This window comes from Balaenoptera borealis, assembly GCF_965194805.1.
Source record: "Balaenoptera borealis genome assembly, chromosome: 18".
NCBI lineage: Eukaryota > Metazoa > Chordata > Mammalia > Artiodactyla > Balaenopteridae > Balaenoptera > Balaenoptera borealis.
In genome coordinates, this window is record NC_138877.1 from 6,527,801 (window position 1) to 6,543,849 (window position 16,049).

The 16,049-nt window shown below is 35.9% G+C and overlaps 1 protein-coding gene across 10 annotated transcripts in view; it reads left to right on the plus strand.

The window, feature by feature from the left end:
• Window positions 1-16,049, plus strand: part of PAN3 (poly(A) specific ribonuclease subunit PAN3) — a gene marked incomplete at its 5' end in the record, with an annotated part of 117,835 nt that overhangs the window by 20,258 nt on the left and 81,528 nt on the right. For 7 of the 10 annotated variants that reach the window (XR_014236817.1, XR_014236818.1, XM_082365035.1 and 4 more), the window contains one exon: window positions 9,425-9,586. The exons of the other annotated variants lie outside the window; for them this stretch is intronic. Coding sequence is in view for 5 of the 7 variants with exons in the window: in XM_082365035.1 (XP_082221161.1) it covers window positions 9,425-9,586 (162 nt within the window). The remainder of the gene's footprint in view (window positions 1-9,424; window positions 9,587-16,049) is intronic. 10 annotated transcript variants of the gene reach the window in all.

The following is a 16,049-nucleotide window of genomic DNA, read 5'->3' on the forward strand; positions in this document are numbered from 1 at the left end:
CGCAGGCTCAGTAGTTGTGGCTCACGGGCCCAGTTGCTCCGCGGCATGTGGGATCCTCCCAGACCAGGGCTCGAACCCGTGTCCCCTGCATCGGCAGGCAGATTCTCAACCACTGCGCCACCAGGGAAGCCCCAGAGCTATTCTTCTTTTACTAGAGTTGACTGAACCTCCATTCACCTCTGCTTGCCATGCTGTGGGAACGGGCACAGGCTTTAGATTTAGAGATACGTGTGGTAGAATTGTTGGAGTCCAAGTTCCTGTAGGCAGGGGAGCATCACGGTTCCTGTTTATAGCTTTCTTAGAGCTCATGGTGAGTTTTTCTCTCTCTCCAGGAGCAGAGAGTTGGGAATAGTAATAACCCAGTAACACTGAATAGTGGTCCAGGTTTTAGGGCTTGGGGTTGGATGCCAGGCAGTGTGAACTGAACCCCTGTTTCTTCACTGATGGTCTTTGTGTCTTGAAGCTTAGTTAAACCTTTGTGTTTCTTCATTTGCAAAATGAGAATAATAATACCTTAGTACCTGGCATGTAGAGGTGTTAGGAGGAGTAAATGAGAAATGCCCAATAAACGGTAGCTGTTATTGGTAATACATGGTGCTAGCCAAACCCTTCTAGTCTTGTTTGGGAATTGTTAACTATTATTAAATAAATAAATGTCTGTTGCTACTCACTCTGGATCAGGCTGTATTAGAGCTGTCCATTGGAAAAGCCGTTCTCCTATAGTTGCTTTGAGAATGTCCCTCTTTTCTTTGAGGTGTTCAGGCCCCTCCTCCCCGCATAGCTGTTAGCTTCTCAAACATATCCTTCAAATTTGGTGAAAATACATCTGGGATTTTCTCACTATGCAGTGGCAGCCTTGATTTTATTTATGTTGACAATGATCTTCTATATCCGTTTCAGGTAATATGGTAATACTTTTATAAAATTAAATGTTTTATAATTTCATTTTATCATTTAGTCACCCCAGCAATTCTTTGAGAGATATTATTTTTTTCCATTTTACAGATTGGGAAATGGAAGTTAGATCAAGTAATTTACTTAGAATAAGATAGGTAATATTTAGTTATGTTTCAAAGAAAAAAATTTTTCTAGCACAGTATAGAAGGGTAAGATCTTCTATAAGGTGAAAAATGAAGAGGTAGCGGAGAGAGAGAGACCACTGGTAACACGCAGAGGAGGAGATAAAACATTGACCTTATGCCTGCCTATTTTTCCATTTATGTGATTATCTCAGTGTAAGTTTTTGTAAACAGTGTAAATTTCTAGGGCAAGAATATACATTTAAGCTTTTGATAATTGATAGCTAACTTTTCAGAAATGTTGCACAAATTTATATTTCTACTCATGGGTGCTGGTTTTTCTACAGCCTTGAAAACACTGAGATGTAAAAATCTTTCATATCTTTGTCATTTTATAGTCAAAAACCCCTCATTGTTAAAATTTGATTACTGCTGCTATTGAGCTTCTCTTTTATGTTTATTGACCTTTGGTGTTTCTTTGGTGTCCTATGCTTTTATTTTACTGTTGGGATATCCTTTTTAAATTTGTTGTAAACTGTTTGTTTATTAGACATTTAAGCTTCTTCTTTGTTTTTGGTCTTGAATTTCACAAGTAATTTATGCTGTCAATTTTGAAATGTCATACTTATTACTCTGATTATCTTTTATTAAGTACATTAGAAAAGAATAGAATATTAAGCTCATTTTTGTTAAAATAACATGGTAATTCCCTGTCTGATGAGTTGGTGATTTTATATTGAAAGGACTGTCATTATTTTTATGTAATTTGAATCCACTATCATTTTTATTGCTAATGATCTATAGTAATCAACTTCCCTTTAGCAAACATTTACATTCTCTCTCTTCTCTGTTTTGTCAGAATTAAATGTGACATTCTTCTTACTGTTTAACCCGTCAGTCTATTCTTTTCTTAAAATGATGGATTAGATTAGATTGAAACTTGTTTAACAATATGATAGCTCCTATAGAAAAGGGCTCAACTTTGAAAAAGTTAATTTTATTTTCCTCCTAAATGAAGAGTCCTCCAGGGTGAATTTCCAGAATTGTGTTGAGATAAAGGTGTGCTTTGGAAAGAACAGATTAAATTTTTGTTGTAACAAATTAGGAGTTCAGCCGCGTATTTTCTCTACTTTAATTCGTACTTTGTGTGCAGTGACAACTTGCTCTTGTTGAGTCAAGAGTCTTCAAAATTTATGATTACAAGAGAATTTTGTCCTGTTGATTGATTTAAAAAGATCTCGCTAGAGTTTTTTGTTTTGGAGGCTTTTTAGGTGCGTATGGTTGTTTGGTGTTTGACAAGCTACCGTATTTAAACACATGAACTGAAATAGCATGGCTTTTGTATACAGTATGTAATACTGTTGACTGTAGTCATTATTTAGCTTTAGCTTTGGGGATTTTGAGTGGGTTCTTACCTAATAATGGTAGTTCACTGAAACCATTGCTGCATCTGCCACTTGGACCTGGGAACTAGTAGATCATTCTGAGATTTTCTGGTTGGCTTCTTTACACTCTACTCTGGGCACTGTATTTACGAAGTGTAGTAGCTGATATTAAGAGTTTGGTATTACTGGTGGTTCATCCCTGTTTTCCTAGGAAGTAGGGGTCAGGAATAAATTAGTAAAGATCAATTTAGGATTCTCATCCACAAACATGCTAGCCTAAGTTTTAAGCTAAATTTAACCAAAACTATGTAATTTTTCCTAACTCTGTTTAATTCCCAAGATTTGTTCTTGCATTTTGAAAGTGGGGAGGAGGGAGTGGCTTAATGAAGTTTCTGTAGCTACTGTTTCTCACTGATCCCATCCATGCCAGTTAGAGTCAAAGAGAGATTGATTAATTTAGGAATTTGTATTTGGTCATTTTAGAATTAGCTAGAATAATGTTAAGATGGTAACATGTTAAGGAAAACTATAGAATGTGGAATAAATTTAGTGAAGAGTACAAGCTCTGGAGCCTGACCTCATGTTAGTTTTGAGATTATAGGCAAGTTATTTTAACCTCATCTAAGCCCACCCTTCTCATCTGTCAAGTTGGTTTATGATGGTGCCCATCTCACAGAATTTTGCGTATTAAGTATATGAATGGCTATACAGTGCTTGGTGTAGCGCACTGTGCTTGTCAGATGGCAGTTGTTGTTGCAGTCTGCTGCTGCTTACAATCCTGCAATTTAAAAACGTATGTTTATCTGTTTCTGAATGTGTGTAAGATTATTTATCTTTGATTAACCACTACCTACTTTAAGTTCAATCATAGTAAAGAGCATTGCTGAAGATATTCTGCTTCCTTTCAAGATTCAGTTTAAGCAAGGGTACACATATAAATAAATCAAAAGGGAACCTTTTGCTAATAAGCAAATAGGCATTTTAGCATGATGGTTGCTTTTGATAAGGGACTAAAATTCATATAAAATTTTTTATGGTCATTACAGGTGATAGTTTATTGTAGAAATAACTTTCATGACTTAAAACATCATTACTCACTTGCACTTAAAAGATTTTAATAACTTTGGCATGGTATTTTGTTTTTCTACATCTTGTGTTCTGGTTCTATTCTAAAGCAAAAGAATAGAAGAAGTTGTAGTTTGGTGTTCCAAGTCTTTAGAAATTGAATGTGATCTTGCTTAACAGCTGATCTCATTTTTGGTGGCATAAAAACTCCATTGTAACATTGAGGTTTTGAGAACAGAAGTAATGACTACTTTGTAGGCTTTCTTAAATGTATGTAGATAATATAGTGGGCCCCTTCTCCCAGGATCGGACTCAGTAGAGCTTAAAAAACATTTCCGTGTGTGTAAATCCTGTTCTGCTCTATTTGACATAATTTAGGTTACTTTTCATCTAGCAGCATCCTCTGTTTTCATCCTCTCAACCTATATGTGATTTCTGTATTGACTCCACAGATTAAAAGATCTTTTTCATTTATAGATGTTTACCCGCCCATGAGTCTTTAACAATGACAGTCTGTTTTTCTGTAGACCCACTTTCTATAGACCTGCTCACCATCCCATCCTATAATTGGCTTTATTTAAACAGTGAAAACCTAAGGGACCTAATATATTTCCATGAAAACCTACAATTACTGATAATGAATGGCAGGACAAAATACAACATAATCTTTGAGGCTGGCTTGTTTTTGTTTTTGATTTTTAAATCTGTTACTCGAGAAAATTGATTGGAGCCCATTATACAATCACTTATAGGTTTAGATTTACTGTTCTACATTGATTAGGTGTGGGAGCCTTTAAAATCCAGGTGTATTAACACACCTAATTAACTAATAAATTACGTAGAGGTAGTTCCCTGTGCCTATATGGAAATTAACTAATTTATTTGATTTAAAATATTCAAATGGTTTTAATCAGTTTGGAGTCTATTTTTTCTTAGTGAATTTTACATTAACCACTGATGGTTAATGGAAATGTAATCTTGTATTTAGTTCTCATGATAACAAATATGCTAAACCGTTAGGAGCGTTTAATTAATTGAGGGAAGACCGTTGTACGTCAGAAGAGGTCGTAAAAGAGAAATGAAAGTTGATTTTCAAATAAATATACAGTAAATTCTAGGCCAGAGGTTTCTGTTAGTGGACCTCAGACCCTTAGAAGTGGCAAGAGGTATGTAGGTTGCTGAGTTGTAACTGCAAAAGGCAATGAGTTAATATATTTCATTAAACATTGTCTAAAGGGAGATAATATCAGTATTTCAGATATGTGCACAACTATTTTCCAAGTATGTGAAGATGTTCGATTAATAAAATACAAATTGTTTAAAAGTGCCATTCATAGTAGCTTTAAATCATCATTCATTGTTTCAGAGTATAAATAGTGAAAACACAGTTACTCTGTTTTTTGATGTTCAGAGGGCATTCTTAAAATTCAGGGCATTGGAAACTTTTTGTGCTAGGATAACAATTGATTTCTCTAGTTTATAACTAATGATTAGGTTATGATATATAATAACAAGGCCTGTAGTGTGAAGTATTGTAGAGATGATGCTGTTTTGCAATTTTACCTAAAGAACTGTGCTCTGAACATTGGTCTGTAACAACATTTTCTATATAAGCAGTGGTATTTATATATTTTTCTTTTGCTAGACTTAACTTTTTAGGGGAGGAGAATAGATCTTACCACTGTATTTCTCTCTCTTTTTAAAAAATCTTTATTGGAGTGTAATTGATTCACAATACTGTGTTAGTTTCTGTTGTACACCAAAGTGAATCAGCCATATGCAGGCGTATGTCCCCATATCCCCTCCCTCTTGAGCCTCCCTCCCGTCCTCCCTATCCCACCCCTCTAGGTCATCTAGGGAGGGCAAAAAGCCTTATGCTGAAATGTTAAGTGAATGAATGAATGAAAAAAAATGTGTTTGCATTTAAGGTTTTGAAATAAAACAGTCCTAAAAATTAGCTTTTATTGTTCTTTCTTTTGACACAGTCTGGAGACTTATCTTATTTGTTAGGAATGAGAGTGGATTTCCCTTAGTCCTAAACCATTGGATTGGTCTTCTCTGGACTAGGGCAAGGATTTTTGAAGAGCCAGGGCTTTGGGGGTATGAGTAATGGTCTTGAAGGCTCTGAGGATTTAGGGCAAGCTAAAGGAGGGGGATGTTAACTATTCGAACGCCTATCCTTTTTTTATTTTGGAGGGTGGCCCCAATTTCTGTTTTACCACTAGTTGTTTCTTATCCAGGTCTCTTCCCTGACATTCTCTAGAACTTTGTTACTGGAAGGGTGATCACCAGACCAGCAGCACACTAGTAGTCTTGGGAGCTTTTTAGAAATGCTGAATCTCATGCTTCACTCTAGGCCTGCTGAATTAGCGTCTTTATTTTAACAAGATCCCTGGAAGAGTATATGTTCATGACAGTTGAGATGTGCTAGTCTAGAATACATTCTCCAACTTTTTCAAGCCCTAAGTTGTTATTTTTTAAATGCCCAATAAAAAGGGTAAAACTATTTTCAACTACTGTCTTATTGTGCTGTTTATTTAGATTTTGTGAAGAACGATAAAAATCAGTTTTGTAGTGAATCCTGAGACTTAAAGTAAAAATTGTATATATTAGAGAGAGAGAGAGAAAATAGTTACATGTTATGCTGGATATGTTACCACAGGAACAAAAAGAGAATGGGAATTTTGATGTGCAGTGTTGACTTACTAGGAGGTGGAGCAGACAAGCTGGTTACTTACCAACAGGACGTGACTTTTCAAAATGCTTCCGTTTCATAATAACCAGCAGGCTGGACTGGCAAGGAGGCTGTCAAGAGTGGAGGATCAACCAGGAAACATACCTTTTTCTTGACCAGCACATTCTCAAGATTGGTTTAGGAAGGGATTGCTGGAAGCTAAGGGGAAGGGAAGAGGGCTTGTGCTTTTGTTTGCTCTGGAGGAGGGGTTTGGATCTTGTAGGACTCAGAAGGCTTTGGGGAAAATAAACATTTCCCATAAAATTTTGTTTGCCCTTTATTTCCTCACCTTCCATTTGACGTCTCTATTTCCCGTAGCCCCTACTGTCATTTAATCACCGATAGTTGTTTTTAAGCTAGCAGCTCTTTCCCCAGCCACGCCTTCGCCTTCTATTTCCATTGCAATTTCCTTGAGTTCCCATCCTTCACCTACGCCTGTGATTCTCAGATGGGGACAGTTTTGTCCCCCTACTCCTGCAGAACATCAAAGATATTTTTGGTGTCACGACCGGGGCAGATGCTGCTAATCGTCCTGCAGGGGCCCAGGACAGCCCTCCACAGCAAAGAATTATCCAAAGTCTGTAGTGCTGCGTTTGGGAAACCCCAACCTGGATTATCGTCAGAGACCATTGATTTATCTACCTATTTCCAGTTTAATTCTCATTCACAACCTTTTAAGAGTTCCCCATTGCCCATGGAGTGAAGTCCAAACTCCTTGGCATAGGATACAAAACAATTCATGGTTTTTTATTGCTTTCAAGCCTCATCTTTTGCTCTCAAGGTTGGCCGTCTACTAATGATAGACTGAAAACTTGTAGTTTTCCCTTAATTGACAACAGAGTGCCTGTATGCCTCCACATGTGCATTTTTCCTAACCTACAAATACATCTTTCTCTCTCGCTCACTCTGGTTTGGTTTTGTTTTGTTTCCTATCTAGAGACACTCCTCCTTTAACACTGCTCAGGCATTCATCCTCTCTGTGAAGGCTTCTTTGCCTCTGTTCAATTGGTACCTTGATTATATGTGCATTTTTCATATCACCATGAGTGTGTTCTGTTCGCATGACTTTGTTAACTACTAGGTTATGTCCTCTTTCGGAGGGAAAGGTGTGTGTTTTATTCATCATTGCATTGCAAGTACTTAGAACAGTTCTTGATACAAAGTAGGCTCTCGTGTTTAGTTGCAAATACATTTTTCCTTCAAGGAATAAATAATAGTTCAAATAATTTGGAAATTAGCTTTTAGATGAGATTTTACCATAATTTACGTTCTGTGCGGTGAGACTTCTGTCTGTAATCTTTTTGGCTCACCATCATGCTCTGTATTGCTGCCATCTCTTTTCAGATGTCATTTGTCTTCTCTTGCTTATAATGGTATTTAAATGGTATTGATACCTTAGGTCTTTTCATTCAGTATCACATAGAAAGTTTTACTTTTGGATTGGACTTTACTCTCTAGCTATTTATTGAAGAAACTTAAATCTGTAGCGGCACAAGTTTGGGGGTCTCTTCTACCTAAGAGGAAAGGTCTTGGGCTGATGATAGGTTTTGGGGGTGATGGGGAGGAGGGAGAGGAATAATGAATTCCTTTTTGGAAAAACAAGAAACATATAATGAGAGCTGCTGGGGAGGGAGAATTATACATTGGATTTATTTAAAACCTTTTTTTCTATGTTGGTTAATGTACTACTATGAGAATAAATTTCACTTAGGTAATAACTGGCTCAAAAACAAGTCTGGATTTGTGAAGGCTCTAAATAACAGAAGAACATTTAAAGCAATAATTTTCTTGCTTTCAAATGTATGACTAGAATTTAGGTGTCCTTATATAGAACCTATTTGAAATGTTGTGATTTTGTTTAAATAAATATTCTTTGATGTGTTGAACTTTTTTGATAGGATCATCTTTAGCCCAGACGTTTTCTAAAATATAAATTTTAAATTAGTGAAGGCTTAATTAAGGCTATATTATTTTTGCTGTATGTCAAAGCCTTATAGTTGTGAGCTATGTTATTAAAAATAACTTGCTTTAAAATTCTTTCATCTATAATTTGGTTCTAAAGAGTATATTTCTGTTCTCATTCACAAAAGTTGCTTGTGATGTAGACACAGAGAGTAATTGAATTGGTTCAAGATTGCATAGAGGTGGAAGTATTTTAGCTTCATGAAACTTTACCCACTGCTATAATTATTGGATAGATGGGTAGTCTAGTTTCCTTTCTTATGCAAGTTTAATTTTTGAAGAATGTTAATTTCAACTATTTGCTTCAGCAGTCTTCAGACAGAACAAAGAGTAAACATAGATTTTCTTATTTTAGATCTTAAATTAGATACCTTCCCAAGAATGTATCAGTATTCCTTAAAGGGAAAAAAAAAAATACAAATTCCCTGTAAGATGCAATTTAGTACAAATTTGCTATAATTAAGAGAAGTAAAATGGTGGAAACTGTTCATTAACCTTCATGTATAAAAAATCCCTGCCAACCACTTTTAAGATTGTTTACTAACTTTATTATAAGATTAGCCAATGAATCTGTGCTTTTACTAGGCTACTTAGTATCAATCTGTTCAAATTACTGAGATTTATAAGACCAATGAAATTTGTGTATATTTTTTGTCTGAGATTGTTGTTTTTCATTGAGTACAAGTTTCACTGAGTACAGTGCCTGCTTAAGATAGATCAATTTGTACTCTGCCCTAATGGGCATAGAATTTTAAAAATTAAAAAAAATCCATTCCTTGAAATTAGCTGCTTCTTCTAAGTGGGGTGGTTCTCAGTAGGAAATAAGGTAGTGAGATGGGGAGCAGAAAAAGATATAGTGTGAAGAAATTTTTTTACCTGTATTTTGTGCCCTTGAAGCCATTTCTTCATATTGCAGTGAGAATAGGTAAGTGCCAGTGGAAAAAAATTTGCAAAGCATTTACTTTGCTGATAAGTTAATTTCTGTTCACTAAACTCAGATTATAATGTATTTCACTAAAACAGTTGTTGTTTTATGTAATACTGTTGTTAGGACTATGGGTTATTTTGGAGGTGTGTGCGTACTGGGGGTGGGGATGGGGAATGGGGGGTGGTGCTAAGGACATTAGAGGGAGTGTCTTAGAAATTTTACTTGTTTCCTATTCCACCATTCTTGATATCTTCTGTATGTTAGTTATGTTAGCTTAGACTAGTATGGGGGATGTTAGGAGTGGCCTGGTTTCTTTCCTTCTTTTTCCTAGCCAAGGAAGTATCGCCTGGGGATGCTGGAGGAGAGGCTAGTTCCGATGGGATCAAAGGCACGAAAAGCAAAGAACCCTATTGGCTGCCTTGCTGACAGGTGTAAATCAGGAGTACCCATCAATATGGTTTGGTGGAACAGAATCACAGAAAACAATTTACAGGTAAAAATAATTTTATTAGACATTTTTGAAAAGTGAATATTTTGGTTGCTTTCTGTGTCTGTGTGGGGTGGTGTGTATGAGATTGGATGACTTAGCTGATACACTTAGGTTTTTTGTTTTCTTGTTTTTTTTTTTTTTTTAAATCAAAGTAAGGTTAGTGGCCCATTCACTAACGAAATGATTTTGTTTTGTGGCTTTTTTTGAACTTTCTCTGCTTGTAGTATATTTTCCTATTCTTCCGTTAAATTTAGTTTTTCCCTTTTGGATTTTGTTTATAGTTAAGTTTAATTATTTTTAATACACAAAGTTGTACTACATTAAAAAGTCATATAAAATTTATTACAGAAAATCTCATTTATTTGAAGTCTGAACAACAGAAAGCTCCACGTGTTGTCTTTTTGTACATTTTTACTAGGAGATAAAAATTGTATGTAAACTTGTCAAGTGTTGGCTGTAAAACCAACTTCAATAGTATGTTGTCTTAGAGTTATTATACATTTCAGTCTTTGCATTATCTGTGCTAATGAAAATGAATTTTTATAACTCAAAGGCTAGCTTTTGTATGACTCTGAATCTGAAGTACTTACAAAATAATTTGAATTATATTCCATTTTCATTTGGATTATAATTATTATAGTCTCATTTAAAGAAATTGGTAATTGTATAAAATAGCTCTGTTGACCACAATTTCAGTTTAGCTGGAAGTAGAATGAATATCTTTCATCCCAAACTTTCTGAGTACATTGGTATTTTTTAAATATATTGCTAGCCAAAAGCCTATAACCCCACATACACATATCACACACAGAAAAGATATAACAGAGTCAACAACTTGGTTGTATTTCTGTCATCAACTTTGTATCATGAAGGGGTTCCACAGTATTTTGGTCTGTTTAGTGTTAATGCCATAGCAGTATCTGTGTTACCTTGGGCACAGAAATAAAGAAGTTATTCCAAAAATACTGCAAAACATGTTATTTGTCTCAACTGAAATTTTCATAGTATTTTTCTAAATATAAGGAAAAATAGGGAAATGGAGGGGGGCGGTCCACATAATCATATACTTAAAATTTCCATGGAAAGTTTGGGATATGTCCATTATGAATAAGAATTCATAATGGACATATCCTTTATGAAGGATGTTTACTGAATTTTTCTTTTTGAGATCAGGAGAGAGGTTTGATGTGGATTGTTAGAATTATTTTTCAGTTTTAAAAAGAAAGTCTGAAAATAAATTGGGCTCCAGTTACGTAAGGACAGATACAGGTGGAAGTGGAAGTGCATGTAGGTTGCAGGGGAAACACGGATGATGCAGAGGTACGGCCACTTGACCGCCCCCCGCTGTCCCCCGTATCTCAGGGGCAGTTTCAAGGTACCTCTTTTTAGCATAGCTTGAAAAATCATTAGGTTCGTTTAAAGAATATATGCTAGGATTATGCTTTATTTTTAATTAAAAAACTAGTAATAGATTTGCATTCGGTGTGCTAAAGATTGAATTGATGCTATCTGAATCTAATATTTCAAATACTAATGTTATTTTGTGTTTCAAATAGTTCAAATAGTTCTTTTTTAAGGATGTAAGGAATGCCTTATTAGCTTGATGTGATGTTGGAGGGGCAAGAATGCCTTACGCTATCAGTCATGTGTTGAAGCATTGAAAAATACCCACCCGGTGTCCATTACTGTCTTTGTGGATTCCTGAGTTGGGTACCTGGTATTGTTTATTTAGAGCGAAGAGTATGTCAGTGCAGTTTTCTTTTCTGTTGGGGTTTTTATCTTTTTGTTGTATGAGAAAAGTAACTTATATAAGTCAATTCTGTACCTATGCTTTTTAATTTTGTATTATGTTTACCTTCAAATATTTTAAAGATTTTTCACACATAAAAATTTTAAAGGATTGTGTAGCCAGATATATAATCTTTCCTGTTTCATTTGTTTCCTTTCCTTTAAAGCTTAGGTCTTCTCAATCCTAAGGTTAGAAAAATATTTATCTATATTTTATTTTAGTGATTATAACTATGTTTCTTAAATGGTTACCTTGTGCCACGCACTGTGCTAAGCTCTTTACATGTATTGTCTCTTTTGGTCTCTTATGGGACAGTTGTTATTGTTAAATGAAACATCTTCAGAGAAGCTAAGTAACCTTAAGGTTAAACGGTGGTCAGTGGAGGAGCAGAAATTTGAACCCATGTTTGTCAGGCTTCAGAATCTCTTCACTTCTGTGTAACATAGCTCTAGTTGTACTGGAGCTATGATTGATGTAATTGTCTAAATGGTTAACTGAACAACTTTTTTTGAGGATGAGAATGGGTACGTCGTTTTCCAGACATGGACTGTAGCTTATGCATAACTCCACAGTATTTGTAAGGTCAGTCTTTTTTCCTCATGATTCATCTTTTTTTTCTCAGTGACATTTAACTGCCTTTCTTTCTGGAACTTTAAATATTTGTTTACACTGATTTCTTAATCTTGACCTAACATCTTTTTGGAAAACAAATTTTGGAAAAACAGGTTTTTCCACTTCTGAAAACAAAACAAAAAAACCCAAGCAAACAACTAACTAACAAAAACCTTAAAACAACAACAGAAACTTTCTCTGAAAGTTTCTACCTGGATCATTCATAGTTGCATTTATTCTCTTCAGTGCTGGATTTCTTTGTGTGTGTGTGTGTGTGTGTGTGTGTGTGTGTGATTTTTTTTTTTTTTTAAATTTTATTTATTTATGGCTGTGTTGGGTCTTTGTTTCTGTGCAAGGGCTTTCTCTAGTTGTGGCAAGCAGGGGCCATTCTTCATCGCGCTGCGCGGGCTTCTCACTATTGCGGCCTCTCTTGTTGCGGAGCACAGGCTCCAGTTGCGCAGGCTCAGTAATTATGGCTCACGGGCCCAGTTGCTCCGCGGCATGTGGGATCTTCCCAGACCAGGGCTCGAACCCGTGTCCCCTGCATTGGCAGGCAGACTCTCAACCACTGCGCCACCAGGGAAGCCCTGGATTTCTTTCAAGAGCCCTATGATTCCCAACCTTTTAGTACTTAATAATCTTTTTATTTATTTTCTACCAAGAATCTCGTGATATGAAAGAGTCTGTCTACTAAACACAGGACATTTGTAAAACAGTGATTCATGCTTTCATTCTAAAATATATAATATGCTAATTAGAGAATCAAAGAAATTTAATATTTTTTTTATATTGTGGAGGTAGCTAAATTTATTTTTCATATGGCTGTTTGAAATATTGATCATACTCATCTGGTCTCCATTACTACTTTTGTGGAGTTCCCACTTGGGGACCCTTGAAATAGATTCTAGTCTTTTCTCTGATTTCTTTACAACCCATTTATTCCTTCAGTGCTTGGAGTTTGGTGTTATCAAAAATTTTGCTGGAAACAAATCCCAAAGCTTGTCAGAGGTCTCCTGAATCAACAAATCCAACAGTTTTATCCAGTACTTAATACTGCTGGCCACTTTTTTATTTGAAGCTCTTTCCTCATGCATTCTTGTTTGTTTGTTTGCTTGCTTATTTATTTATTTATTTATTTATTTATTATTGGCTGTGTTGTGTCTTCATTGCTGTGCGTGGGCTTTCTCTAGTTGCGGTGAGTGGGGGCTACCCTTTGTTGAGGTGCGCGGGCTTCTCATTGCGGTGGCTTCTCTTGTTGCAGAGCACGGGCTCTAGGAACGTGGGCTTCAGTAGTTGTGGCACACGGGCTCAGTAGTTGTGGCTTGCAAGCTCTAGAGTGCAGCAGGCTCAGTAGCTGTGGCACACAGGCTTAGTTGCTCCGCAGCATGTGGGATCTTCCCGGACCAGGGCTCAAACCCGTGTCCCCTGCATCGGCAGGTGGATTCTTAACCACTGCGCCACCAGGGAAGTCCCCTCCACGCATTCTTGACTCTTGTTTCATCCCTGCTCTTTGTGAGCTCCTGTTCTTGGCTCACTTGTTCTCTGCTTTCCTGTGTATGCCTAAGATTCTTAAATTTTTATTTCTCTTAGAACTGTCTTCTCAGTTCAAGACCCAAATCTTTCATGCCTTCTGGTATCTTTGCATGTAGATGTATATCCCTCTATCACTACAGATTTGGCAAGTCTAGAACTCAGTGTATTTTTCTCTTCTCCAAATCTACTGCTTCTTTTATATTCTCTTTATATTCCTTCTTTAGTTAATGGCTTTATCATCTTCCCAGTCACTGAGAGTACATAGCTTCATTTCTTCCCTGTCTTCTCCCATCTTCTACCATTTATGATGAAAAGGAGACTACTGAGGTTTGACTACCCATTAATTGAAAGATGATACATTGGACAATTTACATTTGCCATCATATTAAGGCTTTACCACAATAGTGACATATTATCCCCATTTGAAAAATATGGAAATTGCAATTTAGACAAGGCTTATTGTTCGTAAGTGATAGAGCTGGGATTCTAGCCCAGATCTATGAAATTTTAAATCCTGAGATTTTCCTGCTATATTGTCTGCCTCTAATCCCCATTCTTTAAAATTCCACGGTATCTTTTTATCCTTTCCTTTCCTTTCCTTTTTCTTTCTTTTTTTTTTTAAACATAACTGACATATATACCCTCAGTGTATCTTCTGAATAATTTTTGTCAAATCCCTTCAGGATCTGTTCAGCCTTTCTAGGGCTATCTCTCTTTAACTGTGCACACATACTAAATTCTAATCATATGGAATCTTTCATACCTCATATAATATGAAATACATTGTCAGTTCTCTGTACCTTTTTATCTCTGTACCATTGTTAATTGAGCCTAAAAAAACTTTCTTCCCTTTTCCTTTTTTTTTTTTAAATTTATTTTTATTTAATTTATTTTTTTTGGCTGCGTTGGGTCTTCGTTGCAGCATGTGGGGTTTCTCTAGTTGTGGCGAGCGGGGGCTACTGTTCTCTACGGTGCGCGGGCTTCTCATTGCTGTGGCTTCTCGTTGCGGAGCACAGCCTCTAAGCACGTGGGCTTCAGTAGTTGTGGCGCACGGGCTTAGTTGCTCCGCGGCATGTGGGATCTTCCTGGACCAGGGCTCGAACCCGTGTCCCCTGCATTGGCAGGTGGATTCTTAACCACTGCGTCACCAGGGAAGTCCCCCCTTTCCTTTGAGAGTAGCTCAAATGCTACCTTTTCTGTAAATACCTGCTCAAACACCTCAGAGAAAAAAAAGTTGTTTTTTTTTTTTTTTTTACTCTTTTCACAATACTTAATGTTATTTCATTCTGTCTTATATTGGTTGTTTACCTGTTTGTCTTTTCCAGCTGAATTGTAAATATGTGTGACTAGGCATGTGTTGTTTATTTTTGTACTCTTAAGGTATTTTGCTTGTCTCTAAATGTCATTGTTTAATTTTCTTTTCTTAGGCAATATGTGAAATTTGTGGTAGTTTATTTTAAGAATTTTATATATTTTGAAAAAGTGATCATAGGTTGTCTGGGATTTATAGCCATCATATATTACTATTGTTTAGTTTAATTATCACAATTGATTTAGAACATAGGGTGGTGATTTCTTTTGAAATGTTAGAGGATCTTCTCTTTTTCTTTTTTAATTCAAAATTTAACATTGTAGAAATATTCTTGATAGTTTTCAGTCTTCTGAGCCTGGTACTAGTCTTACTTCTTGACAGTGTTATTATGTGACAAAGCTCCTCTGTTTTGTATTTTTCTCATGGTCTTAGTCTAAACACCGAACAGGTGGTAGATGGAAGGTCACCTGAAACTCTGCATCAGCAGTTCTTTATTTCACTGAAGTACAAGTTCACTTTCATCTTTCCTTAGTCTCTGCCCAGATGATTGCCCATTCCTCTGCCTGACCAATCTGCATGTGAATTCGAGATTTTACATTTGTTCTATGATTACGGTTCAAATGCCATTCAGGATTGAACTATTTTATCACCTACCTTATAGAATTATTGTGAGGATTCAAATTTCTGTTTGAATCTATTATTTGTATAGTAGATATTAAATAAATGTCCATTCCTCCAATTTGACCTTATCCCTCCTAAACTTGGGTTTTGTTTCTGTTTATTTAGGGTGCTGTCAGTTATTTATATTCAGATGTGCATGGCATTGTGGTATATATGGAAGGAGGCAGTGACATTAAGTGTCTCTTAGGGGCTCTCATTTTAATGCTGACTCATTTGAATAGTTTAAAAAATTACTTTAAAAATGCTTTTTTTGAAGGGATAACAATGTGTTCCCATCCTTCATGTAACAATCAGATGTCAACTTGAATGAAAGGATGAGAAATGCATGGTTTTATAAACTTCTCAGAGTATTGCAGGTTAAGATGTACCTAAAAGTAATGACATGTCACATAAAGTCTTATTTATATATAAATATATATATATATATATATATATATATAAAAGACTTTATGTGACATGTAAGTCTCACTTTGTCTTAGACCTTTGGAAATAGTGGAGTTATGACTCATAAATTATTAGTATTAGTGTTGTTTTAGTTT